Source organism: Photinus pyralis, unplaced genomic scaffold, assembly GCF_008802855.1.
Source record: "Photinus pyralis isolate 1611_PpyrPB1 unplaced genomic scaffold, Ppyr1.3 Ppyr1.4_LG8, whole genome shotgun sequence".
NCBI lineage: Eukaryota > Metazoa > Arthropoda > Insecta > Coleoptera > Lampyridae > Photinus > Photinus pyralis.
In genome coordinates, this window is record NW_022170819.1 from 35,740,061 (window position 1) to 35,766,064 (window position 26,004).

Genomic DNA, 26,004 nt, shown 5'->3' on the forward strand with positions numbered 1-26,004 from the left:
AGCACTAACGAGCACTAACGAGCCGCTTCAAATTTGCATTAGGACTGAGCCAATTTGACAAATGTGGGTCAGCTGCATGAAGTTAGCAGACCCCTTTTTATGACGTTTTGAGCTGTTGCACTTGGAGCACTAACGTTTATATTGGCGGCCCTAACGAGCACTAATACTTACCGGTCGATTAAAGTAGAAAATCAAACGGATTTCACTCGTTGGTCTACTGGCGTGAAGTTGGCAGGTCCCAATAAGTCAAGTTTAATTTTGAGGTGGTTTGGTACCTTTTTGACGCGGATCCCTTGCAGCACTAACGTTCGCATGTGAAGCACTAACGAGCCGCTTCAAATTGCATTAGGACTGAGCCAATTTGACAAATGTGGGTCAGCTGCATGAAGTTAGCAGACCCCTTTTTACGACGTTTTGAGCTGTTGCACTTTGAGCACTAACGTTTATATTGGCGGCACTAACGAGCACTAACGCTGCTAGTTTAACTAGTGCAAAGATTGAATCGATTTTCTCAAATGGGTCTGCTGGCATGAAGTTAGCAGGCCCACAAATATTTTTTTAAAATAGTAAGTTTCCTTTTCTGCACTAACGATTTCTTCAGCGGCACTAACGTGCACTAACGGAACACTAACGATATGAGTAAGTAGAACTATGGTCTGCTGTAGTAGGCCTGCCAAGTTCATGGACATGAGCAGGACCCTTCAGGAATTAGTTATCTAAATATATACCGAGCTTGAGAAGTTCTTTGATTGCTCTAGGTATTACGGACTAGATGCGAGAATTGAGCTCACTTCTTGGCGTCAACTTCCAGCACTAATTTCCTTCTTAACGATGACTTACAAGAACTGTAGATGAATCCTCTCTGACATTTGGTATCGATTTATGCTCCTATGTGCAATGGCATTCGGTCACTATGCCAGTCACAAAACACCTGCCCAATTAGCTCAAAGCAATTCAAAACTAAAACTTAGAATTTTCTAGTCCCTCCGGCATCTGACAACAGGTTTAGGCTTAGAAAGATTTGGTTTTGAATTTACAATTTTTTTCGGTATAGGAAATTTTATACGTGTACCGCGTACATTGCAATAGAATGAAGCGCTTCTGGATAAGAAACGAGTGTGCAAGCAAGACACGCCGTGTTACCGTTCTTATGGAGCATTAGGAATGGCTTTTCTGCTATACCTTTGCATGTATAAAGAAGGTGACCGAAGTTTGGTTTGCATTGGGTCCTTTTCGGGTTTTTGAATTGGCGAATATATTAGGGAAAATTGGATGGGAGAATGGGATTCTTCGTGAACCGAATCTATGCAAGTCGCTTGTGGCATTTCAGATCGCGAAGTATTGGATTCTCCGCTGAACGTTTAAATCGAATCTATGTAAATCGAACGCGTAATATTTATTTTTGGCTAAAAGTTTCAAGACGAGTTCGTATAATCGAGGGATACAGAAGATTTCACAGCGGCGTATTTATGCAAAAAGGGAACTTCGTGCTGTAGCGGAATCGACCGGTTGGCAGATTTATTTATTTAACTTAACATACGAGCGAACATTATTTTATTTTATTTATTTATTTTGCCTTTATTTTTGAGGGGCGGTGTTTCAGCCAAGATTGCCCCAACCCACCTGTACATTTACAAATATCCATGTCCGAACTCGGATTCGAGCCAGGGACGCTTAGCACCACAGTTCAGCTTTAACTGAACTGCACCACACGATTTTGATACCATTCTTTTGTATCGGTTAAATTTTATTTACCAGTCAGAGGTGTGTAAATCCTTTGAATATAAAAATTACCAGGCCTTCACTTATTTACAATTATTAAAAAATCTAGATAATTATTGATCTACATAATCACGAATCAAGAATCGAAATAATTTCATTTTGTATTCGTCACATGAATTACACAGCATATCATACCATATCATTTTTATTTGTAAGTAACATTTGTATACACAACAAATTTACACGTCAACAAACAAACATAGAAATGTATATATAATTTAAAAACATATTCAAACAGTCTAATTTATATGAGTATTTATTTGAGAGTACTCAAACCAGAGCATCCAGGTTTTAACTTGAAAATTACAAGGGAAAATAAAGGAGCAACGTTCCGCAAGGTAAGAGCCATTAAAAGTTTATTTATTACTGAGCTAGCCGTGGATTTAATTATTTAATTACATAGATTAATTGTTACAGTAAAATTTTTAAGTCGTAGAGAATAAAATTTATATTATGTAAGTGGTCTTTCAACCCCTGTAAACTAAGCCGTTCCAAACTGCAACTGGGAACTTTTTTAAAGTTTATAAAGACATAGAAAGGTGTTTTAGAGCGACTAATAGCTGTAAGAGTCAGAAACTATTTATGGGCCTTCTTTATTCAAAAGATTCTTCTTGGCGACTTTCCGAGTCGTAAAGCTTCTAAAAATTTTAAGTGCCTTTAACGCACACCCCTCCCCATCCCTAATCTTCAAAAACCGTCAAGTGTAGTGTTTAAGAATTTTACTGAGACAGTAAAGTATTTAATCATTATTAATTGTTAATAATTATTCCTTAAGAATATTTAAGAATTTTTGCAAGAGCTTTTAATAGCTCTCACGGTGCTTTATTGTTATTTAACAAGGCTTTCACTTCATGCAACTCATCTCACCGCCCTTAAGGACTTTTGGGCCTCGTTAAAAGTCTTTAATAGACTATTTAATATACCTACTATCTTTGAGGAAGACGTTGAGACTTTTTACGGCCTTGGAAAAGGTCTTTGACAGCTTTTAAAAGCGGTCGCCATCTTCAAAGGGCTTTTAAAAGCCTTCAACGGCTATTGGAGGTTTTAATAGCTTCTTTATAAATCTACAAAGTATCTCAAGGGTCTTGACGACATCTTTCTCGATCTCTCAGGGCGCTCACGTGTGCCTGAAAGTTCTGCCGCTGGAGTCCCTAATAGGATGCCTCAGCGCAATCAAACGCGAGGAGTTTCCTACCAAGCTCATCCCTGCGGAAGAGCGTGCTCCATAGACTCGTCTTGAAACCAGGATTTTTCCCCTTCAGGCGCTTCAAGATCGTGGCCGTATCATCCAGGAATCCGTAAAACACAGACACTCAATCCAAGGGCTCAATAAGAGGGACGGTCCCCTTCATCCAGTCCAAGGTCCACTGGTCCTCGCATTTGTCCACAATGGCACCCTGCGGATTCCAGCGGAACCTTTCCATCCGAGGAAAGGACCTCCCCTCCCTCCAACCCGTGGAGTGCAGCCATAATGCACCTCGACTGAGGCTCAGTGATGTCCACCTCCGGGTGTGATACAGGAACAATGGGCAGTTGGGCACCCTGAACCTCGCCGCAACGACTTGCCCATAGGGTCGTGGTGCGTCCGTATCTTTTGGTGCTCCAAAACTCTAGGCTTCTCAAAGTGCTCTGAGCCAGACCCTGGAGTGCTTCCCTCCTATTTGAGACGCTTGGTTCCTGAGGTCGGGTGGCTCCCCTGAGCCAAAAATGCAGACACAACCATTTTTACACACAGGGACCGCTTGACCCGAGGTTTTACCCTCGAGCCGGCACTTCCTATCCAACGCCTCCTGTGCGCTAGTCCTTAAAAAATGATGCATAAAGGGCTAAATGACAAACAGAAGATCGCTTGTGCTTCTTCGCCCTTTTCGGGAGCAGACAATTAATCTTTCTCCAAAGATTACTTAAAAAGACACTATCTAGTTTTGGAATGCATAAATCTGTGAATTTTTTGGCGTTAGAGGGTTGAAAAAAGTCTGTCGTTTTTTCTTCTTCTGACACCAAAAAAATTTAAGAGGTTTTGAACGGACATAAAACCAAAATTCGGTTTGGGTGTCCGAGTCTAAAGAGGAAAATAAAATCAAAAATTATAATGTGCACAGCATTTTTACATAAAATAGGCAGGGAGACAGACAGAAAGACAGAACACGCGGGAAGTATTCTAATTGTAGATTGTTAATATATATAAATTAAGTGGAGGTCTATGCTATAAACACTAAAAAACTAAGCGCGTTGATTGTAAACTGAATAATCTGCTTTTTGGGCCTCTGTGTGGTTGTAATACGCGTTCATATCTCCATTGTTTCCACTGGAATTTCTGTATTGTTGCTTGATCTTCAGTTCGTCGATCACATTAAGATGCGTAACCTGATTGACGTACTCGTTTTGGTAATCGTCTTCGTTGTACCGCCCCCATTTGCTCGACAAGTTCTCTCGATGCTTTTGAAATTCGTCCAAAAACAGCGCCTGCTGCTCTTTGTTTGAGGTGGATGGTGCCGCGAATAAGGGAGCGTTAGGCGTAATCGTGGCGTAAATGTGCCCCGATAGGGTCTTGATGACTCCTTTCCTTTGGATATCCTCCTGGGGGTCGCTTTTGGGCGCTGTCGGTTCGCGTTTGTACGGTTTACCGTAGGGACAATCCAGTTCGTGGTTTTTCATTTCTTGGCCAAATTTAAACAGGAGCGTGCATCCTCTGTAGCGATATATGCAGGGGAAGATCATCATGTCGACGAACCGTTCGAAACTAAAATCGCGGATGAATTCGCCATCTGGTTGTGGTAGCTGCGAGGTGCATCTTTGGCAAATGCTCGTGCCGTCGCGGCAAACGTAGATTGGGGTGTAAGACAGGTACCCGGCGCAATTGGTGCATCGTAGATATTCTAGTACTCCATCAGGTATGATCTCCAGTTTGATAGCTGAAACGGCAAGCGTAAAGTAAACCTAGAGGCATCGTAACATCGTTACCCGAGTGAGCGTCTAAGTGCCTCTTAGATTTGATGAAGGCCAAAGGGTGGCAACAAAGCACGCTGCACGTGGATCCATAGGAGCAGTTCTTCTCGTGGTTCATTACCCCCTTGAACGGCATCCACTCCTGGCAGCCGTCCCCCCAGTTCCTGCACGGAAATTTGAAATAACACGCCAATGCCTCGAACGCAAAATGCCGATACTGATCCCTGGGACCCTCGAACCTAGGACATCTCCCGCAGATGCTACCCCCGTTGGGTAACAGGCGAATGGGACCGCACGATAACCATTCGTGACACTGCACACACGTCAACTTGTCTAAAATTCCTTCAGGTATCGACGGCATAATTAATTCAACTGAACGAGTCGAGTGAGTGACTGTACCGTAGATAAAACGTTTATCATTTATCTGACTGATAACGTTGTCCTTTCCTTTATTCGCTTAAAATAAAAATATCTACAAAATTTATGATCTCATGAAATGGGAATGAATGCGTTCTCTGAGAACCACGGGGGCCATCTACTAACATGTGGACAGATCAAGGTTATCTGTACCCAGCAAATAATATTTATACTAAAGAGGCTTTGAGGTGTGTTTTCCTTGGAGATAAGCGTCGCAGATGGTAACCGATGTATTACGTTCAACCTGTTTTGGTTCGAACAGGGAAAACACGGTCAAGGTTTACTTGAATACACACCGCGATTCTCTTTTGTTGGTTATCCAGCTGGTAGAACAAAATATGTAACGCGATTAATTAGTAGGCTACCTGTACCATATGATTACTGATAATACGGGAGTGTAGGAATCAATGATTCGGAGTACTATGACGTCAGAGTGAAGATCGAGCTATATCATGGAGATCTTCCAAGATGAAAATTTCACTCTCATCCACTATATGTGTGTCGTTGATGAAATGGATACAAAATGTCGAACGCCACAACCACGTGATCATGAGTCATGACCTCCACTGAAGGTCTGAATACGGATCCAGTGAAGGAATTGCTGGCATTGGAATCAAGACGGCACAATTTTTGAAGATTTCAGAATTTTCCTGGAGGATTTTCATGATGACTATGAAGAATTTCAGTAATTTCGCTATTGGGATTGAAGTGATGGGTATCACGAAATCAACACTCCTAGGTGCTCCCCTCACACAATAACAGTCCACAGATCAACTTCTAAATGTAAGATCACTCCGTTTTCTGCGGTGTTTCGGAAAGGTCTCTTTCCATTCTGCGTGTTTCTGAATGAGACCCACTATCTCAATTCCACGTTTAAATTTCTTCCTCCGCGCGACGCCAATATGAAAGCCTAGAAACAACCTACAAGGGTACGATAAAGCTAGGAGGAGTTGCTAATTGAAGATATTCCAAACACGCAGTCTTCTACACATCGCGACCTTTCTAATCATTTTTTAAGTGCGAGGCAGATTGTTCTGGAGTGTAATGACTGGTCTCGAGATAACGTCTAAGGGGGGGCTCGCGCTGTACCATCCAGATTCTAACTCAATTATTTTGTTGATGCCTATTGATTTTTATATACCTACCAATATTGGTTCAATAACTTTGCCTCAAGACTCCCAAAAGATTGTGATTATTTTTCTTTGAAAAGCTTCTGTAACAGCCAGTCACTGTTTAATTCTGTTGCCAATAATTTTGATGTTTGTATTATACATATATGTACAAACAATATAACCGCCCCCCCCCCCCCCCCAATAATTATCGTAATTTACTACAATAAACAACAAATTTCTAAAATTAATGGAATCCGGTATATTTAATTCCCTACGTCATCACTGCCACATCTACTAGTGTTATATACTTTTCTTTTATAAAAGATTTTGCTAGGATTTGTGGCACAAAATCACCTGGTGCTATCAAGGTTTCTGCTATGCTACTTGACTCTGCAAGGATGCTCTCCGAGAACAACGCTTCTCTAAACCAACATCCCTTATGGCGCGAACCCTTCTCTAGCGATCAAAAAATCTCACCTCTCAAAACCAAGCAATTTAACAGCTCTAAATTTATAGTCCAGTAACTTTTCTGTTGTCAACTAAACTGTCGAACAATCATTAGTTGTTAATGTCAAAGATCCAAGAGTGTAATCGTATCATTTAGTTCTGTTCAGTTCAGTGCTGGATATTTTTACTTTACAATAATTTGATGCCGATTTTTATTTTCCCTGATTTTTTTCTGATCTAGAAATGGTGGAGGATGTATTGTGCAGAGATGTTACACAAGATATTGACAATCGACTGCACCAAGATCTCGGGAAAACACTTTTTCTTATTAATTTTGGTTCGTAGAAAATTCAAAGGGCTGTAACTTTTGAACTAGTAGCCCAATCTTGGAACTGTTTGAAATTATGGATTCTACAGGCCACGTTCTATAAGAAAATTTTTTTCCAGGTCGATCTGAGACATTTTTTTTCGGGGCTCAAAAAAAGGCAGTGTATAACCTTCCTTTTTTACCAAAAATCGACTGCCCCAAAATGTCTCGGTAAAACACTTTTTCTTATTAATTTTGGTGCGTAGAATCCAAAACAATTCGTACTTTTTCGATCGGACTTCCCAATCAAAATTTGTGGACTAGAAACCAATTTCGAAAGAAAATTCAAAGGGCTGTATTAATGGAGTGTATTAATCGATTATAATCAAAAGATAATCGATAATCGGGATTGATTATTCTTTTAAATTAATCGGTTAATCGATTACTTGTTAAATCGATTAGTCGATTATTTAATTAATCGAGTATTTGCTTATTCGAGTAATCGATTATTTGATTATTCAATTATATGATTAATCGATTGTCTGATTATATAAATAATAAATAATCGATTACTGATTGTTTGATTAATTGATCATTAACTTAATTTTAATTGATTATTTCTTATCTCGACCATCGGTTTAGTCAAAAAGTAGCAGTCACAGTTGTGCAATTATTTGTTATATTTGTCGCTTTTACGTAGGTACTTTTAATTCAATCTCATTTTAAGTTCTCGTTTCTGCTTATTTTTAATTTAATTAATCTATTTAAAGGCGCCTATGCAAGGGTGCGCAAAAGATAGTGATTTCATAATGTAGTTGCTCGTCTTATGTTTTTGTGAATGTGAATTGTGATGGATATAGCGTTGGGCAAAAAAATCAATTAAAATCAAACGATAATCAATAACCGATTTTTTAAATTAATCGATTATTTAATTATTCGATTGATCCATTATTTGATTAATCGATTATTTCATTTTAATCGATTATTTGATTAAACAATTATTTGATTAAACGATTATTTGATTAAACGATTATTTGATTAACCGATTATTTGTTTAACCGATTATTTGATTAATCGATTATTTGTTTAAGCGATTATTTGATTAATGGATTGATCAGTATAATCAATCATTTTTAATTATTCTGAAATATGTAAGCACAAATTGTTGTAGTCTATTGCTTGTGGGTAGACTTGTATCACGTTGATTTCAAAATCACATTCTTTTGTTAATTGATAAAATTAATAAACATACACTAAACTTAAGTGAGGGAGCAAAACCAAAAATCTATCTGGCTAGATTTTGGATTTTTAATCATCGAACACCTAAGTATTTTGTCGATTTGTCAGATTAAAGTATTGGGCATCTAAATAACGCATTTCGACGTTTTTGCAATGAAATTGATGCTCAATACTAATTTTAAATTTAAATATTATATTAAAATTCTTTGGTCAAACCCATCATAAGCTAAGTACTGATTCCCAAAAATAGAATTACACTTTATTAATAAAGTTATAGCGCGGTAACAATACAGGACGGACAGACATAAGGTGTGATTACAAAGATTTTCAGTCTAAAATTTCGATTCTTAATAATGAACGTTGTGTTAATTGTAAACACAGGGTGTTTTGGTCTTCTCTGTATCCTTTTAAGGGGCGGCAGTGCAGCTCAAAAGGAGTCGACAAACCCCAAAACACCTTAGTAAAAGTTATTTAATAAGCGAAATAATATTTGTTTTTACATTAAACGATTAATCTGTGTACAAATCTAGCAATCTACTACTTAAACAGCATTGTCCAATTGTTTTTAAGTTTGTTTATTTGACTGGTATAAGTTGTTATCAATAATTAACCTTTACTATTCATTAATTAATTATATAATAATTAATTAATTAATCCTTAAATGTAAAAAATAATACCAATTTTATCTTGCTTATTAAATAACTCTTACTAAGGTGTTTTGGGGTTCGACTTCTTTTGAGCTGTACTGTCGCCCCTTAAAAAGATACAGAGAAAACCGTAAACACCCTGTATAGTTCGTGAGAAATGGGAGCCCCCTCAATAAGTTGTACAGGTCTACGCCCCTGGATGTTGCCATTAGAGTGATTCAGGTTTCCGTTAAAAGTGTGGTTATGTTTACTACTTTGTTTATTATCTTCTTCATTTCTCTAATCTTTTAATAATTAATTTTTGAAAGTAATAAATATGAGGGAATTAATTAGTGTCCTAACGTGTCTTCTTCTAGCATTGTTCATAACGACAGGTAAACAACTTTTGCATAATGTTAATAAGTAGGTGTGGTCATTAACAAGTTTTGCTTTTAGGGGAAGCGATTAGATGCTTTCAGTGCAGCTCCGGCCAGGATCCGAAGGACGAAGATAACTGCGGCGCCTACAAGAAGTTCGATAAGTCGCAGCACATCGCCGTCGATTGCAATAGCGAGGAGAGCCACATGCCCGGATCATTCTGCATGAAGGTTACGCAGCAAGGGCCCATCGGCTTCGTCTGGGATGGGAGATGGCGACAGGTGATTCGGCGGTGTGCCTCGGTTGCCGAAATGGGTGTCACCGGTGTGTGCAATTGGGGGGTGTACGAGAATGGAGATTATTGGGAAGAGTGTTACTGTATAGAAGATGAGTGTAACGGAAGCGGCCGTCTAAGTTTAAGTCTCAGGATACTGGTCCCGTTGATGTTGACGACCATATTTGTACATTACAACATGTAGAGTATAAGTAATTAACGCCCATAATGCACAAAAATTAATTCGTCAGTATTTTTTTTTTCATTTTGCAAGGGATCCCATCTGTACAAAAGTGCCTTCTGTGACTGTAATTTTAGAAGTTTGTAATCCGTCCATTTTTATTTTAGCTTGTAAGATCTATTTGTTATGTACTGTTAAATGTTTATATCTGACATTTTATACACAATTTTATATGTAAGTCTATTATTTGTGTAATATCTTGAGAGGAAATCTTTCTGTACATAAACCCGTATTTTCCTAAATGCATAGCAAGCATACAAATGGTTCTCCCAAGTGAACATTCCAGAAGGGTTTCATAAATAAGAAAAAACAAAGATTTGATGTGAAGACTGGCAGCTGACACGAGGCCTAGAGCCTGATGCTGAACATAGTTACCCTCGGGCCTACATTAGGGTTCTCTTCCCCTATTTCATTGATGGTTAACAAAAGACGAAGAGACAGCATGTAAAATTTCTTTATTAAAAATTGTAAAGTAGAAAAAGGACGGACTCAATTAACATCAATAGAGATTCTATCTTAAGCCTAGGTACATAATACTAATTGCTTCTTGTTTAAAACAGTTGCAGTCTTAATTAGACACTTGTTACCGGCTTCTTCAAAGATTTGTACATATTTAAAACACCACCAGGCCCCATTAATTGAGTAAAATAATGGGGAGAACCAAGACAATTAACAAAGAGGACATCTTCAACCTACTGGACGAATTGCAACCATCTTTACTATTACAAGTGCAATACTCCATGAAAATATTATAAGTCCCGGTTCTCATCAAGCAAAACCTCTCGTCGCCGGCAATACCGGGCTCTCCCAAAAAGGCGCAGCTCCGAAAGTACTTCCAGACACCGTGCACTACAAGATCCAATTAGAACTGTCGGCGGCACCTTGTAAATCTCACCTTTCTGCCTGATCTTTCGGCACAGTGTCGCCTCCATGCCGACGAAGAACTGCGACTCGACGCTTGGACAGAACGTCATCGAAAACGTACGGTTATCGAAGGGATCCGCACACCTCGGGTCGATATCGCTTCTGCAATCCCAACATTTAATGGTCCTACCTAAAAGAAATTGGGGTGTAACTTAACCTAATTTCTCGAAACAATTAATACTCACTTAACTGTGTGGTAAATATTAAAATAAGGGCGGTGATTAATATTAACAGTTTTAAGCTAAAATCCATCTTATTGGGGTAGTTACATTAAAAGAGTTCTTTAAAAAACCTTAACGTACAAATCGATGCAAATAAACATCACGTGACCGAATTACTCATGAAAGAATGAGGCGCGGTTGTATATGTATAGGGTGAGTCGATTATTTGTGAATACACACATCCTGTGTCGCCTGTCGCCTCCACTCCTCTCTAACCCTGGACTTTCTTTTCATAGCCGCATATCCTCCCCCCTCTTTCAAATCGTCTACCACCTTCACTCGTCTTCTTCCTTTATTCTTGTACATTGTACCCTCCACGTATATACACCTATAAAAACAATAGATAACATTGGATATTCTTAGAGTATTCACTAGAAGGTATGTGAATATTCTAAATATCCAGAAAATGCTCCATGCATTATATACTTTCGACTGGAATATTCAGCAATACCTACATAAGGACGCACCACTAATATATTCCTTCATTATTCAGTATTGAATATTCTGGATGTTATTCGGAATATTCGTTTTATTACAACCTTAATTACAGCACACAAAATGTCTTTTTTAAGTATAATTAGACGCTTATTTTGAATTGTAAGAATTATTACTTTTATTATAAGTCGTCAATAAAACCGTTGATGGTCTTGTGGGTTGTATAATATTATACACTACATACCTATTCTAATCAGCTCATGAATGTCTTGTGAATATTCATACTTCCAAACTGCATCTGTGTAGTGGTGATGGATGAAGTGTAGAGCATGTTCTAAAAGAATATTAAGAAGAAACGGATACATTCAGAATATCTATAATATATACCTCATTATACAAATAGTATATTTAGAATAAACTGAGAATATTCTGTAAGCTTATTCTCAGAATAGCCCAAGTGGTATATACGCATCATGTTCTAAGAATATTCAAAATAAATGAAAAATCTGTTTAGTTTATTCTGAGAATATCTGAGATATTCCCATTCGCATATACCTAGTAGGTATATCTTACAAGGGACGTATATATTTTAGGTATATTTAAATGTTTAAATAAACCTCTTTGAATATTATAGGTATACAAGAGAAATATTCAATGTTATCTGGAGGCCTAGGCATATTATGAAAAAAATTATTAACTTCAGAAGAAAGTTTTGCTATAGTCTATGTTTTTGCGGCCATGCATTTGAAATTTGCAGACAAAAATTGGGCTCGGAACATTATTTTTGGGTAGTTTTTGCCCAAATGTCGTCACTTTCTTCAGTTTTTGGCCTAATATATCTTAGAAAGGAAGCGTTTTTTCGATATTCTTTGCAAAATGGAAGTAGACAAAATTGCCTACATTTTTCATATACAGTGCTATTTATTAACAAGTAGACATAGGGATTTACGTGTATTTTTTTCCCTATGTCTACTTTTAAATGACAAAATCTCTTCTAAACGGCATCTAATTTTATGCAACCAGAATAACTTTTTAAATATATGTTTCTTTACTGTACTGTCCTTTGGCAAGGTTTACCCCCCTGTTTAAGCTAAGTTGCGTCACACTCCCCTGTTCCAGATAATTGCGTCCAAGGAACTGATGTCTCTGATCAAAGCTTATTCGATCAATGTGCCCTTTCCAGGTCAGGCAGGAGTCTGCGATAACTCCTGGTCAAATCCAGTTTGTGTCCTCGAAGAGTGAGCCCATAAAGTTTCGCTCTGTCTCTATTCGTAAAGGGGTGTTTTTCGGGTTAAAGGAGATGCCATAGCTATTCTTATCTCCGTCATCCCGATTGATGATATAATGACTTTGCTTCCAACAATCGCGCGGATCCATCTTACGATTGACCCATCAATGTCAAAGAGCCTTCAGCACCCTCACTAATGGAATCGAACGTACCTACCCGCGATATCTAAAAATGCTCCCAATGCCCCCCCCCCCCTTCCCTTCGTCAGACATTCCTCTCTCCAGCCTTAACACGAGGCTCTCTCACCTTCCTTCAGCTTTCGAGGATATACCTACCTTAAAATAAGGGAGGCAGGAGCAGCGGTTTCAGATCCTTCTGCAGAAAAGCCGGTAATATCCCATAGCTACCTTAGTAGTACTTGCATTTTATTCGTTTGTCTGCATTTTTTAATTATTTTCCCATATTATTCATTATTATTGATGTACCTAGTACCTAAAGTCACTAAATATAGAAAGTACCGCAATCCATTGGGCTCGTGTGTTAGAGAGAGAACGCATGATTTTTGCCCAAAAATGGCGGAAGTTACCAGATTCTAGTAACTTTAATGTTAGGGATTGTTCCACCTATTTGAAGATATCTGTATATATTTTTATAAAACATGACAGTACTATGAAGTTAGGTTATAGAAAAATTACAGCTATTCAGATTTTATTTGTCAATTTTTTTAAGTTGCCAGCAAATTTGCCCAAAAATGGCGGATGATTGCGGTACTTTCTATATCTAGTGACTTTACTAGTACCTACTTAACTAAGGTGTCGCAACACAGCTAATATTTTTGAGAGAAGTAGGCGAATGTCAATGAATGAAAAATAATAAAAAGTCATTTCAATTAAATTTGTAAGGTTTTTCAAGTGTTGGTTGGTTGTTATATTACTAACAGGTTTTCCTTGTGTTTACTAACACTTATTCAACGTGTGTAAGTATTGGCAACGCAATATTTTCCCGACCAGAATCGAAACGGTGAATTTGATCTTCGGCGGGATACAACATAAGGTATACTGGGCGCGGGAATATATTTTTCTTTTATTTTTGCCTTTATTTTTGTGAGGGTGGGGTTTCAGCGAATGCTGCTCTACCAACCCACCCAACTATACATTTAAAAATGTCCATGCCCGAACCTGGATTCGAACCAGAGACCCTTAGTACCACAGTCTAGCTTCAACTGAACTGCACCATACGGACCGGCCAACTTTGGCGCGCTCTAGCGGTGAAATGGTTAGGAAAATGTCACTTGACGTTTGTTTCTAAAAATCACCGTCTTTGTAAATAAAATTAGTTCGGTTGAATAAGATAATACACCTTCATTCAGTGGCTTGTTGCAGAAGCAGAAAAAGTTGGTACCTGCGAAATCCAAATTATAAACAATATGAAATGTTGTTGACGTGTGAGTAGGAAGCATCTTTAAGACAAAGTCTTAAATACAACGATAATGCTGGCGTATTTATGTATGCAGGAAATGTCAAAGGTATTTAAATCTTATACCCTATACCCTTTGGTGCATTCATTCAAAACTTCAAAGAATACTGCACGCACGTATTCTTATCGCTGTTAGAAGAGACAATGGGTTTCGTGTTATTTTTTGCGTAAGCGGGGACGCGAGGCGCGTTCTTTGAAATATGGAGTTATTGAGTCTAATAATTATCATTGGCGATGGTTTTTAATGATCTTTAGGAAATACTGCGAATTAACAAAAAAAAAACAAACCTGGTTCGCGATGGTTGGAAGGCGAGTGCAATGCATTTCTTCACGCATTTTTTTATTCAGACAGTCCTCCACATTTGCCTCTCTTGGTATTAAAAGTTAAAAGTTTGTACCGTTTGAACAGCTACCGGCAATTCGTCATTTTATTGATTCAGTTGTTGTTGTTTGTCATCAAGTTTTTTGTGTTAAAGGAAGGTAAGATTCAAAAGCCTTGGTATCTCGCTGACCATTTTACCACCAAATTATTAGAAATATTAAAAAAAAATGCTGTAAAATAATTTTAAAATGTTTTTATTTTATTTATCGAACGCTTGCGTGCGGAGTAATTTGTCCAAACAAGCTTTATAAGTTTGCGTTTATGTTAGAAATTTTGTTTTAAGATTCCATTTAATGTGTTTCGGAATACATTTTTCTATAGTTAATCCTATGGAATTTTCGGAAGCCTATCGAGGCTACTGAATCTTGGGTTTCCAGGGAAAACGTTTCTGGTCGCGAAGGTGACGTCACTCGGTCGGCAATCATCGTGTACTTTAATAGCTTCAGATTACTTACCAGTGGCGGCGTAAATTATTAAAAGGAATGATTTGTCTTATGTTATTTTTTTTTAAAATATTGTTATAATACATACATATACCTAAGATATATACATTTACTACGTTTGAGCTGTTATCTTCCCCTAAATTTATTATAATTGTTAAGTACCTACTCCGCAAATGGAATTTTAGAATATTACCGCACTTTCTCCGGGACAGCTGTAATACTGCCACGTGTTATAGCCCTAGAATTGACAGAATCTGCTTCTTCTTTAGCTTTTCTCTCTGAGGGGTTCTGTTCCTGACTCCTCTCCTCCTCCTTCTCCTCTTCCACCCACTCATGTCCCACACATTGTCTGCATCCAACTTCTTCTCTCTCAAACCCTCCAAGACATAGTCCTTTCACCTTCTCTTTGGTCTTCCTTGGCACGTTTTCTCTCCTCACGCTCCTTCCATCCCTTTTCATTACATGCTCAAATCCTTATAGTTTTCGCTAAACCTTCTGAAATTCAGTCATTTCGCCCAACTCCCTAATTGCATCATTCCGAATCCTATCTCTCTTAGCTTTTCCCATTGTCCAACTCAGTACTTGTCTGAAGCCATCATAAATCGGTGAGGGTTGGCGGCAGGAAGGGCATCGCTGACTGTAAAATATCGCGAAAACCAAAGATGGAGTTACTAATTTTAAATATCTGCAGTATCGGTTATAGAGATACAATATCAATTAATCCCCGCCGAGGTACCCTTCGCCACCCAAAATTTGGCAACGATTCGTGTAGGAAAACCAAAAATGGATGCCTATACCCGCAAAATATATATGAAGGTTATTGACAAACAAAAGCGTAAGCCAGAAGAGCAACTGCACTGTATGAAAAAGGTGGCGGAGTTACACTTTATGGATGTCTTCTGATGGTCGATAGATTTATATCAAGTAGTTCACGTGGGGCAAAACCAGAAAATGTTCTCTCACGAAAGATTTTGTTCCATCCAAAGGTGGGGGAAAATAACGGTTTTAGCGTTACATAATGTAGTCTTTGACCTGATAGATCTATCTCTGTTTCTGGTGGTTGGACCTTGATGACTCTATAAATTGTTCGAACTCTACATACTAAAATTTATTAGAAATCGCTCTTATTACTAGATATGCGACAACCTCTGCCCTTGCTATATTTTAAAGGGTTACTTGCTCGTTGATTGAGGGTCTAGCTCTATTTCTGGACAGAGTTAAATGTTTGGTATTTTGCTGCCCCAAAATTTATTAAAAATTGTACACTTACGACAAGTTTTTTCCTTGTTAAATTTTATAGGGAAGGTAATGGTTTTAGCCTTACACGCCCTTCGAGTTGATTGTTCCATCTCTATTAGTAACTACGCGTGTATGTATTATAAATTGATATCTGTTAAAAACCATAAATAAACTAACGCAAACACTCTTTTTCGTAAATAACGTAACAAAACTTTCTATGGAATTAATCATGGTATGATAAAAATAATGTTAAGTTATTAAGTACTAATAAATTATAAGTTTCAAGAGTGAAAGAGACTTTTATTAAATAAAGAATATAATACAGATGCTGCTTTGTAATAAAACATAACAATAAAGAATCAACAAAAAAATTATTGTAATTTTTCTTTTTGTTCTTCTACTGGGTCGAATATGTTCGTGAGACATTTTTAAAATTGTGTCACAATGAACTAAATCACAATTATGGGCTCCATCCTAGCCTCCTAGGACCCCTTCCATAGACTTAACGTTGTATACCACGTACCGAAATTATATTAGTGCACTCAAGAGAAGAGAACCAACCAAATCTCACCCTTCCTCTTTTCATTTGACTGTGCGCGTGTCTTCTTTCGGTCATGATCGGCAACCTCCAAATGTATACAGTGTTAGCCTTGCGGTTCTTGCTAATTGACGTAGAGTTGTAACATAGAAATGTGTTCAAAGTACGTTTTAGCGACACTAATCTTGTCGACCTTGTTTTACTTCGGTAGGTAAAATTCACTATTTCTAGTCTAGTGCATTTTTCACTACAGGGCACTCAATCAAATGCTGGAACTGTAGATCCGACATAGATCCACATTGCGGCAGCGTTTTCAATAACGCCACACTTTCGATATACGATTGTAACTTAGATAGACCATTTGAAGGGAAATCCACGCGGTGTCAAATAATGAAGAGGAAAGGTAAAATATTAGTTTGTAAGAGTAGGTAACTGCAACGGATTCTTCTAGTGGATGGCGTTTGGATCTATTTTCGAAATTGCGCACCGCCAGATGACCCCAAATATGACTCCTATAGGGCAGAGTGTTCGAGTTCGAATGCAGAGTGCTTTACTTGTGAAGGAAGGGATGGATGTAACGCTTCCAGTCAATTACGTTGGTCACCCTGGTTTATGATGTGCTTACTCCCACTGCTTAGGCGTTAGCGTGTATTTGCGGGAGTATTATAGATGTACCTTATTTTTTAACTATGAAGAATTTCCTACAAAGTTGCAAACCCTTAGTTTTTTATTTCTATTGAATATTACCCTTCCTGGGAAATCACAGCCTGTCATACCACCTGTATTTCCCAGTTTCAAGGTTCTTAAAGCTGTAGGTATAAGCCGTTTGTAGAGGTCTGTACCTAATTGTAAAGGTGACGGAATGCTCTGGAGTCTGGAAGGACGTTGGAAAGCTTTGGAAACCCATGTGAAGGTCTTCTGGCATACAGTCCCGTCCAGAGTTATACCGAGGACTTATGCGATGGGCGATCGCCAGCCAGACTTAGGCGTACTGTTGCTTTGCCAGATCACTCAGCTTTCGGACTAAAGAAAACAGGACAATTTTGATTCACTCGTTGTCGGAGTGAGAATATGTAACGGTCTATTTCCTTCATTACAAAGCAGCCAATATTACTTATTGAAAGTCGTAACCTAACCTTGGAAGAGATGACTCCATCTATTGTTTGACTTTGTACAACGCCATTTTAGCGTGCATTCTGCCGCGCCGAGCCGTGCTTATCGGTTGTCGGCCTTGGTGTTTCTCTTTCGTTGGTGAGCTGTAACAAAGTGCATTTCGTTTGAACAAACAGCCGAGGCGTTAGTAAAAACGCATGGAATTTTGATTGCCGCCATCCTTGGTAATTGAATCCTTAATTTGGAGAATCCGGAAATATTATTAGGACGGATTCACCTAAAAACTTCTTGTAAGTGCGCCATTTGCATTTTACATATCTACTCTAAGTGTATCTCTTTAGATTTCGGATGGTATTTGTTTTATAATTTTCCATCGGCGATTTTTGCATTCATATATAATTAGCCCTCTTATTTAAAGAGCAATGTACATTTTGGTTATTTTGGTTTGATTGTAGGTTGCATTGTAATTACCAGTTTCAATTTCGGAGACTTTTTAAGTACCTACCATTCTATCGACGTATTTAAGAATATGTGTACCTACCCAGCAAACACACTTTACGTTTAAAAACGGTTTTAAAGCGCTTTGAAAGGATAAATTCGGTATTGGTAGTATGGTATACGTTTTTGTGTAGGCCGATTTTATACCTACGGTTAAAAGACGGTTCTTATTCATATATGTTATTCATATATAAACGATAGAGTTCACTTTCTACGTTGATAATACGTATATAAATAACCGTTTTTTATAAACGTATATAACACTACTTTAACATACGCAGATAAGTCGTATATCATTGGAAAATAATAAACGCATAATATTCCTACAAGAATACGGCAACATCCGCCGCACATTTATGCGTATTATATACGTAGAGTTTTAGTCTACAAAAACGCTTTTTATACGGAACTGTGTTGCTAGGGTAATTTGGTTCCAATCGGTTCAGCCGTTTAGCCGGAAATGAGAGCACAGACAGACAGACCGACATCATTGAGATTTTGATTGATTCGGTTTTCTGGTCCTTCAAAACGTGTATTTCCCATCCGTTTTTTTTACCCCAATATGCTTACTAACGTGTAATAACAATGGAAGGTGTCAATCAAGTTGCATCTTATTCATTCCTTCCTTGCATATTCTGGAACTTAATTTCCTTTATAAAATATAAATAATTAAACATTAAACAATTCATATTATTTTGTAAACATTGTCATGCAGACGTTTTGTTTGAGCTCTGTACGTATAATAATGATGCATCAGCCTGTATGTAAAAATCAATTTTTTTTCGTGTAATTGTTGCTGTTTTTAATTGTTTCTTTTTGTTTAATTTTTAATTCCAACGTTGAGTTGTATAAGAATTTATGGATGTTTAAAGTTTGTTTAGTTTGATTGCCTTCTAATTTGTTAATTTTGGTTTGCTTATTTATTGTAAAAGCGAAATTACGTGTTAAAAAGAAGGAACATCTGGTCGTATTTGTGCGTTGTATTAGAAGGTTCTGGGCATTGCGCTAAGAACATTTGTTATCGCGTTGCCTAAGGTGAAATTTAATTAATTTGAAGATAAGCACGTGTTATTTCCCATAAGAAAACAACAGGACTGCAGTTTACTTCGAAAATGGATTTAATCAAATTTGGTTCTGTTTTTTTTACGAAATCTTAATCCTTTGTTACCCTCCGAATGAGCGTAGGGCTCTCTGTAATTGTTTTTTTTTATTGTCTTTTGAGAAATTTTGAAAAGGTTAGGTAACCCGTTAGTTTAAGAGTATGGGCAGCCGATTTTTAGTTAGGAAATTTAGAAGGGCCTAGCGCCAAGTGCGGGTTTATTAACACAAAAAAGTTTTAAAACGATGTTCCATACCTGTTTTCAAAGAACACACTGCAACGATTTATATTTAGAGTAACCCGAGTACCAAGTAAGAAGACGAGGATCAATATTATTTTTGTTTTGGACGAGACAGATATAAATTGCCTTCTTTGCATGGCCATCTCGTTATTAAGAAAACCAAGATATTTCGAAAACTATCAGAGATAGGTATAAGACATTATATCCAAAAGTTTAAAAATATACAGGGTGTTCCATTTAAAAAAAATGAGATTTTTTAATATGAATCTTTATAACTTTAGACCTACCAAAAAACACCCTGTAAGCTGGAAAATGTCTGGAACCTGAAATCAAAATTTACGTAATATTTTGACCATTATACTGACGCTTGCAAATGCCAAATTTTTCTTACAAATCGAATTATCTTTAAAACTACTGGTTTTTCGGATATTAACCATATAGGGGTTAAGTGGAAGAGCAGATGTGTGGTCATGTACTCCATCTGAACTGCGCCCCATTGGATGGTTCAACATTATGTTTTGTTTTTACTTCTATTTTGTTTTATATATTTTCTATGCACTGTCCAATAAAAGACAATTTATTTTCATTATAATAAAAAAAGTCGTACAATTAAGAAATGCATTCAAATACAGGGGGTTCCATTTAAAAAATGTACCATTTTGGCGCCATACTTTGTGAGCGCACCCTGTATAATTCCAAATATTATAATAGTGTGGAGAATATTCAACCATATCATAATACAAAAGCACTATATCAAAAAATCTTATAATCAAACCATTAAAAGTTACTTCGCGCAATCTTTGAGTCATCCTGTACAGTTAGAAAAAACTCGGAAAGGAAAACTTAGTCTACAAAAAATTCTGCAATTGTTTGCCCATTTAAGCTACTTTTAATTTTATACGAGATTCCCATTTATTTATTCATTAATCTATTTATTATATATTTATTATCCCTTCTGATTATAAGTTAACACCTCACTAGTAGGCATTAGCTAGTGCCGAACATTCGAACGTAAATTTAAATAACGTAATTTATTTATTCACCATTAATTATTTAATCAATTTATTAATTTATAAGTCTTAAAATGCATTAATTTATAACAGTAATTATAAGCGCGAACTATCCATTACTTCGAAGTTGAAATTGGAACTGACCGAAATGCAATTCGATTTGCTTATATAGTACAAACGCCGCCTAGAACGCCACTTTTTCTCGAAGGTTCCCGAGTATTCTAGAATGTTCTCGAACAAACACGTCGTATTTCCCGGAAAGGTTGCGTCACATCTGTCTTCGCTCTTTATCGCCGATTCTTCTTTTAATCGATTCAATACCTTGATTTCAAGAGTATAGCAATTATCAATTATCTTCCAATTTACCATCTAAATATCCTTACTAGTTATTTCATTTTTAGCGCATCTTTGCAAATTTATGTGGCTGGCTAGCTGGTTGGCAGCAAATGTGGGTCTGTAGAAAAACGCTTGGAGCAAGACAAGGAGTGTACATGTACCTACCGGTGTCGTATAATTAACAACTTTAGGAAAAAGGCTACATGATGCGTTTGGAGACATCTGGGCGCCATCTCGAAGCGTTTTGTACTAACGTGGTGATTGATGTGTAAACCCCCGCCTTCGAGGGATAGTCGACTTTGGGTACCCAAAAGTTTCTTAAGACCTCGAATCGCAGTCTCTCTTTGTCGTGTCGACAATAGAAGCTGAAGCTATGAGGTGCCCCTAAAATTGAATACTGCTTTGTGGGTGTGTGGTAGTACACCGTCACCTTAGAATATTAATTAACGGTGTATGCTGGCTCTATCTCTGTTTTGTGTTTTCATTTGAGTGATGCTGCCAGCCGCAAAGCGCTCATGGATCCTAATACCGGCCCAGCGGGAAAGTTCCCGGTGTCCCCCGGCCCCATGCTTATTTTCAAATAATTTGGAGATGGGCATGTGTCTACCTAGACCTTGATGACCTAGAGTACGTGACATTACAACCCAATGGCCTACAATTTCTGTAAAAGAAAGTTTGATTTATAATTGAACCCGGTTTGGTTTATCAACTGATCGAGTCAGTCTAATTTAATTTTTAGCACATTTTCTAAAAAAATATATGCTATTATATTCGATATGCCTGACTGGCTGGCAGGCTGGCTGATTGTCCGGATGAGATCTCAGCAATTAGCTAAAGACTTTTCACCTCGCTTTTCACTAAAACCCTTCAGTGTAGATGTGCAGGCTCTAGTCTCTTTTGAGTTACATTACTCGTGAGATTTTAAACTTTGCTAATGAAATATTGATCTGTATTACCAATCGTCATGCATATGCTGATTTACAACTTATTCAACGTAAATTCATCATATTGATCGCAAACAACTGTGGCTAGTTCCCACATTCGAAATACGTACGCGGTACGATTTGCAATTGGTTGGATTCTAAGGGCCCGCTAGACTAGCAACAATTTTCGCAACCAACGAAGAGAGATGGAATTTCAGTAATTACTTTTCCGCAACCTACCCCACGAATTAATCATCATTTTTCATTGAGGTGACAATTTTGATGCGCGTAAAAAATGCAAGGTTAAAAAGCTATTTTACTATTCGTCCTGGTCACATTGATTGACGTTATACAACCTAATTACGTGAGAAAATTAGATGGGACAGTAAGTAATTAAAAAACCTGACTACTCGCATATTAGAGTATGAGTCGCAATAGACTAATTATACAGTCACATTAAGGTGTGGTTCCGTTGATGTTAACTTTCTATTAATAAACAACGAAAAATCAACTTTATTTCGTTTGAAATTTACATAAATAAACTCTCTTCTATAAATATAAAGTAGAATTAATCTTCTATTCTAATAAAAAAGGAATTATTAAATTAAGGGGGGCCTATTGTACAGGGTGCGCTGGGAAAGATTAAATTAAGGATGCTGGTAGGTTTTTGATGAATTATAAAAGGGATTAATTGCTATATGTACAAGTCAAATATAAAAGACCTAAGTCTACTCGTATGTGAAAGTGTGGAATGTAGGTCAATGAAAATGGAAAAGCATTTTGTACGTCTCTCGCATCTACTTCAACAAAACTAGGGCCATCGCGGCCGGAATTAAGCTCCACATCGTACTCGTCACGCTTAGGCCACCATTACACTCGTGCGTATCGCAATATTCGCAAAAGTCGACGACGATATCGGGGTTGGTTATGTGCGTGGGGCACGTGCCTACCCTTTCGTTGCCGACCAAAGTGTGGCAGTGCCTGGAGTACGTCGTCCTGCCGAGTCCTTTAAACTCAAAGTTAGTTTGACGCGTAAGGATCGGCCAAACTTACTTCGATCAGTTTCGACCCTCTTCATGCAGACGTGCCTTTGGTAGCTGTATTGTCCATACTGGGAGGATCCCCCATCACAATTCACAACACGCGGATTACCTGTTACCGCATTGTAAACAAACGCCTGCCTCGGGAATAGTGTCGTATTAAAATGATCCGCGCAACGTCCATAACTATCGGAGGTACATTCCCAACATTGCAACGAATAACCTGAAATCGATAAACAGCTTAGTCACATTTATAAATAAATAAATTCAGCCAAATTTGCAACGCTTAGGTAACGGTAAACCTTGAAATGTTTACAAATTTTGTAACCAAGCCAACTATAATACTGAGTAATCCACAGGTTGTGCAATATCGTCACTACTCACTAGTTTTGATAAACACCAGCAAAAGTGCAGTTACGAAACAAAACGCCAACGAATTCATCTTGGGGACTTTTAAAAAAAATACAAAATCCGGTTCTCGTGCTAAACTTAACGTGGCGAGCCCACAACTGACGGACGAAAAGTTAACTTGGTCGTTAAGTTACTTTAGCCGCCCCCTCCGCCGCTGCATACGTTACCTATTTAATTGTGCGATAATTTTAATGTGTAGGTATATGCGGTAAACAAACGTTTTTTTGGGCTATCGTATAAAACCTGAAATTTGCAGTAGTTGCGGTGTACCAAATTTGTATTGAACGTAATTGACCCCAAATTGTATTATAAAGAAAATCACGTATTGGGAGCGAGGTTGGAAAATAGGCAAAAACTGAGAAGAAATTGAATGCGATTTAAGCGAAAGTGAAGAAAGTTGTTTAAGTATTAGCGCGAGACAGTGCGAAATTAACTCCTTCCTACAGCTCTCCAGATTTCAAATTTCATGTCCATCGCAACCATTTCCAAAATCAGTCCACCTGAATTAAACTAAATCACGTTCTTTATATTCCATTCGATTTGTTTTTACCAAGAAAGTTGTGGGGTAGTTTTAACTTCTTGCGTTCTGTATGTGGTGTAGGTGAGAAAACGAATCGAAGGTTTGATAACCAAATTTCCTGATGCACGAATGAAAAATTATCCAAAATAGCATTCATCATATTTCTGGATTTGGATTCTAAATTTGGAGATGTTCACATTCACTTATAGGCCTCGTATGCCGAGAATTCCAAGGACAATTCGCATCCGCAAAATTTGTAACCTGGCCATTTTGCTTCCAGGTAATTAGCACCCGGATAGTTCGCACCAGAATCGCGTCCTGAACACTTCGATGGCTGATCAATTTCGCATACTCATAATTAGCATACAGGGAATTAACCTTCCTAAGCAAACACAGTTCCGCATATAACGCGTTGAAACCCTACGTCTAAAAAACGTAATCGTATAGTAGTATAATAGTATGCATAAATGCTATATTTTTTTTAGAATAGGTATTATCGAGGGTATTATGCGTTTATTATTCCCATTTATATATAAGTACGATTTATATGCGTTTACTGAATACGTTTAAATTTCGGAATATGTATCCTTACGCATTATCAGTATTAAATTCGTTGATAATTGTACTGCTAATAAACATGGGTATATAATAATAATGCAATATATGTGCTTGGTAGATGTATATTTTTAATCAAACCAAAAAGTCTATCATAGACATTTAGGGTCCATTTTCTTCTTTACCAGTTTGTAAACCTAGGTATTCTTCCTGTCTTCACATCGGTAATTGGCGCCGCTAACGGTCCTCTGCATCCATACGGAGGCGCTGTAAAGTTTGCAGGCTCTGTAACGTCCAAGAAGCTTCGTTTCCAATTCTTTCCGTCTTTGCCTACAATAAGAGGCGCCTGCTGTCGTCGAAGAAGCGTCCATCTGCAGCATCAAAAAAATACCTACAAGTTTAAACTTGGATTTGTTGAAAGTATTATATTATAGCATCTGCACGCATCAAAAAAATACCTACAAGTTTAAACTTGGATTTGTTGAAAGTATTATATTATAGTTAGTTTGAAATTGTAGGTGTTTTCACGTTCAAGAAGCGTGCGTCGTTTCCAATTCTTGTCATCTTCGTATACATAAGAGAGGCCGTTTCGGCGCCGCAGGAGCGTCCTGCAGGATCAAAAAAAGTTTCAGCTATACGATCTATTGAAAGTAGCTGTAGCCAACTTTAAGAGGACGACGCAGGTTCCTGTCGAGAATAGTGCTACTTTACCCCCCAAATGAAAATGAATATCAGAAAACATAATTTCTTTTATTTTTTTTTTCCAAATTCAAAAACTAATTGGATCAACTTGATTTTCATGTTCAAAAACCCCCAGATACCAAATTTCGTCGAAATCAGAATTTTTTTCACACACCCAAATCGCCCTTTCGTGGTACGAAATTTGAAAAAAATTTATCAAAATCGGAAAGGGCATACCCGAAAACCTAGTCAAAGACGTGCCACCCGTATAAATAAATTTTTTAATATAATTATAATAAATATTTATTTATATATTTATATAATTATATAAATATTTGGTGTTCTACAAAAATTACAACCCCCGCAATCGAGGCTTACTATATATATATATATAAGTATGAATTTTCTAATATAATTCGTAATTTTAAAACGAAAAGGAGCTTTATCCTTATAGCGCAATTAGAGGGTTGCTTATGGATCGTTTATACATAGTCGATTAATGAAATTGAAATATTTGGTGAACTACAAAAATGACAACCCCATCAATCGAGGATTCCTATACATATGAGTCTCAGTTTTCTAAAAAAAATCGTAATTTTAAAATGAAAAGGAACTTTTTCTCCTTAGAGCCCACTTAGAGGGATGCTTATGGATCATTTATACATAATCGATTAACGAAATACAAATATTTGGTGTACTACAAAAATTACAACCCCCGCAATCGAGGAATACTATATATATAAGTATGAATTTTCTAATATAATTCGTAATTTTAAAACGAAAAGGAGCTTTATCCTTATAGCGCAATTAGAGGGTTGCTTATGGATCGTTTATACATAGTCGATTAATGAAATTGAAATATTTGGTGAACTACAAAAATGACAACCCCATCAATCGAGGATTCCTATACATATGAGTC

The 26,004-nt window shown here is 37.4% G+C and overlaps 5 protein-coding genes and 1 long non-coding RNA gene across 6 annotated transcripts; 2 read left to right on the plus strand and 4 right to left on the minus strand.

Moving 5' to 3' along the window:
* Window positions 1-3,857: 3,857 nt before the first annotated feature.
* LOC116178868 lies at window positions 3,858-5,137 on the minus strand. The gene is made up of 2 exons (XM_031498499.1): window positions 4,747-5,137; window positions 3,858-4,697 (listed from the first exon to the last, which is right to left on the minus strand). The coding sequence occupies exons 1-2, from the start codon at window positions 5,090-5,092 to the stop codon at window positions 4,006-4,008; spliced, it is 1,038 nt and encodes a 345-aa protein (XP_031354359.1). The 5' UTR covers window positions 5,093-5,137; the 3' UTR covers window positions 3,858-4,005.
* A 3,972-nt stretch (window positions 5,138-9,109) lies between these two features.
* LOC116179115 lies at window positions 9,110-9,955 on the plus strand. Its single transcript, XM_031498830.1, has 2 exons — window positions 9,110-9,274; window positions 9,336-9,955. Exons 1-2 carry the CDS (start codon window positions 9,217-9,219, stop codon window positions 9,734-9,736), a joined length of 459 nt encoding a protein of 152 aa, XP_031354690.1. The 5' UTR covers window positions 9,110-9,216; the 3' UTR covers window positions 9,737-9,955.
* A 253-nt stretch (window positions 9,956-10,208) lies between these two features.
* On the minus strand, window positions 10,209-11,042 carry LOC116179116. Its single transcript, XM_031498831.1, has 3 exons — window positions 10,882-11,042; window positions 10,668-10,826; window positions 10,209-10,621 (listed from the first exon to the last, which is right to left on the minus strand). The coding sequence occupies exons 1-3, from the start codon at window positions 10,946-10,948 to the stop codon at window positions 10,407-10,409; spliced, it is 441 nt and encodes a 146-aa protein (XP_031354691.1). The 5' UTR covers window positions 10,949-11,042; the 3' UTR covers window positions 10,209-10,406.
* A 5,651-nt stretch (window positions 11,043-16,693) lies between these two features.
* Window positions 16,694-17,380, plus strand: LOC116179118. Its single transcript, XM_031498832.1, has 3 exons — window positions 16,694-16,865; window positions 16,912-17,061; window positions 17,110-17,380. Exons 1-3 carry the CDS (start codon window positions 16,811-16,813, stop codon window positions 17,301-17,303), a joined length of 399 nt encoding a protein of 132 aa, XP_031354692.1. The 5' UTR covers window positions 16,694-16,810; the 3' UTR covers window positions 17,304-17,380.
* Window positions 17,381-21,003: 3,623 nt separating this feature from the next.
* Window positions 21,004-21,896, minus strand: LOC116179602. Its single transcript, XR_004147004.1, has 3 exons — window positions 21,386-21,896; window positions 21,121-21,339; window positions 21,004-21,073 (listed from the first exon to the last, which is right to left on the minus strand). It is a non-coding gene; the product is annotated as an uncharacterized LOC116179602 (long non-coding RNA).
* Window positions 21,897-22,558: 662 nt separating this feature from the next.
* Window positions 22,559-23,451, minus strand: LOC116179601. Its single transcript, XM_031499400.1, has 3 exons — window positions 23,303-23,451; window positions 22,932-23,141; window positions 22,559-22,884 (listed from the first exon to the last, which is right to left on the minus strand). Exons 1-3 carry the CDS (start codon window positions 23,358-23,360, stop codon window positions 22,676-22,678), a joined length of 477 nt encoding a protein of 158 aa, XP_031355260.1. The 5' UTR covers window positions 23,361-23,451; the 3' UTR covers window positions 22,559-22,675.
* Window positions 23,452-26,004: the final 2,553 nt, after the last annotated feature.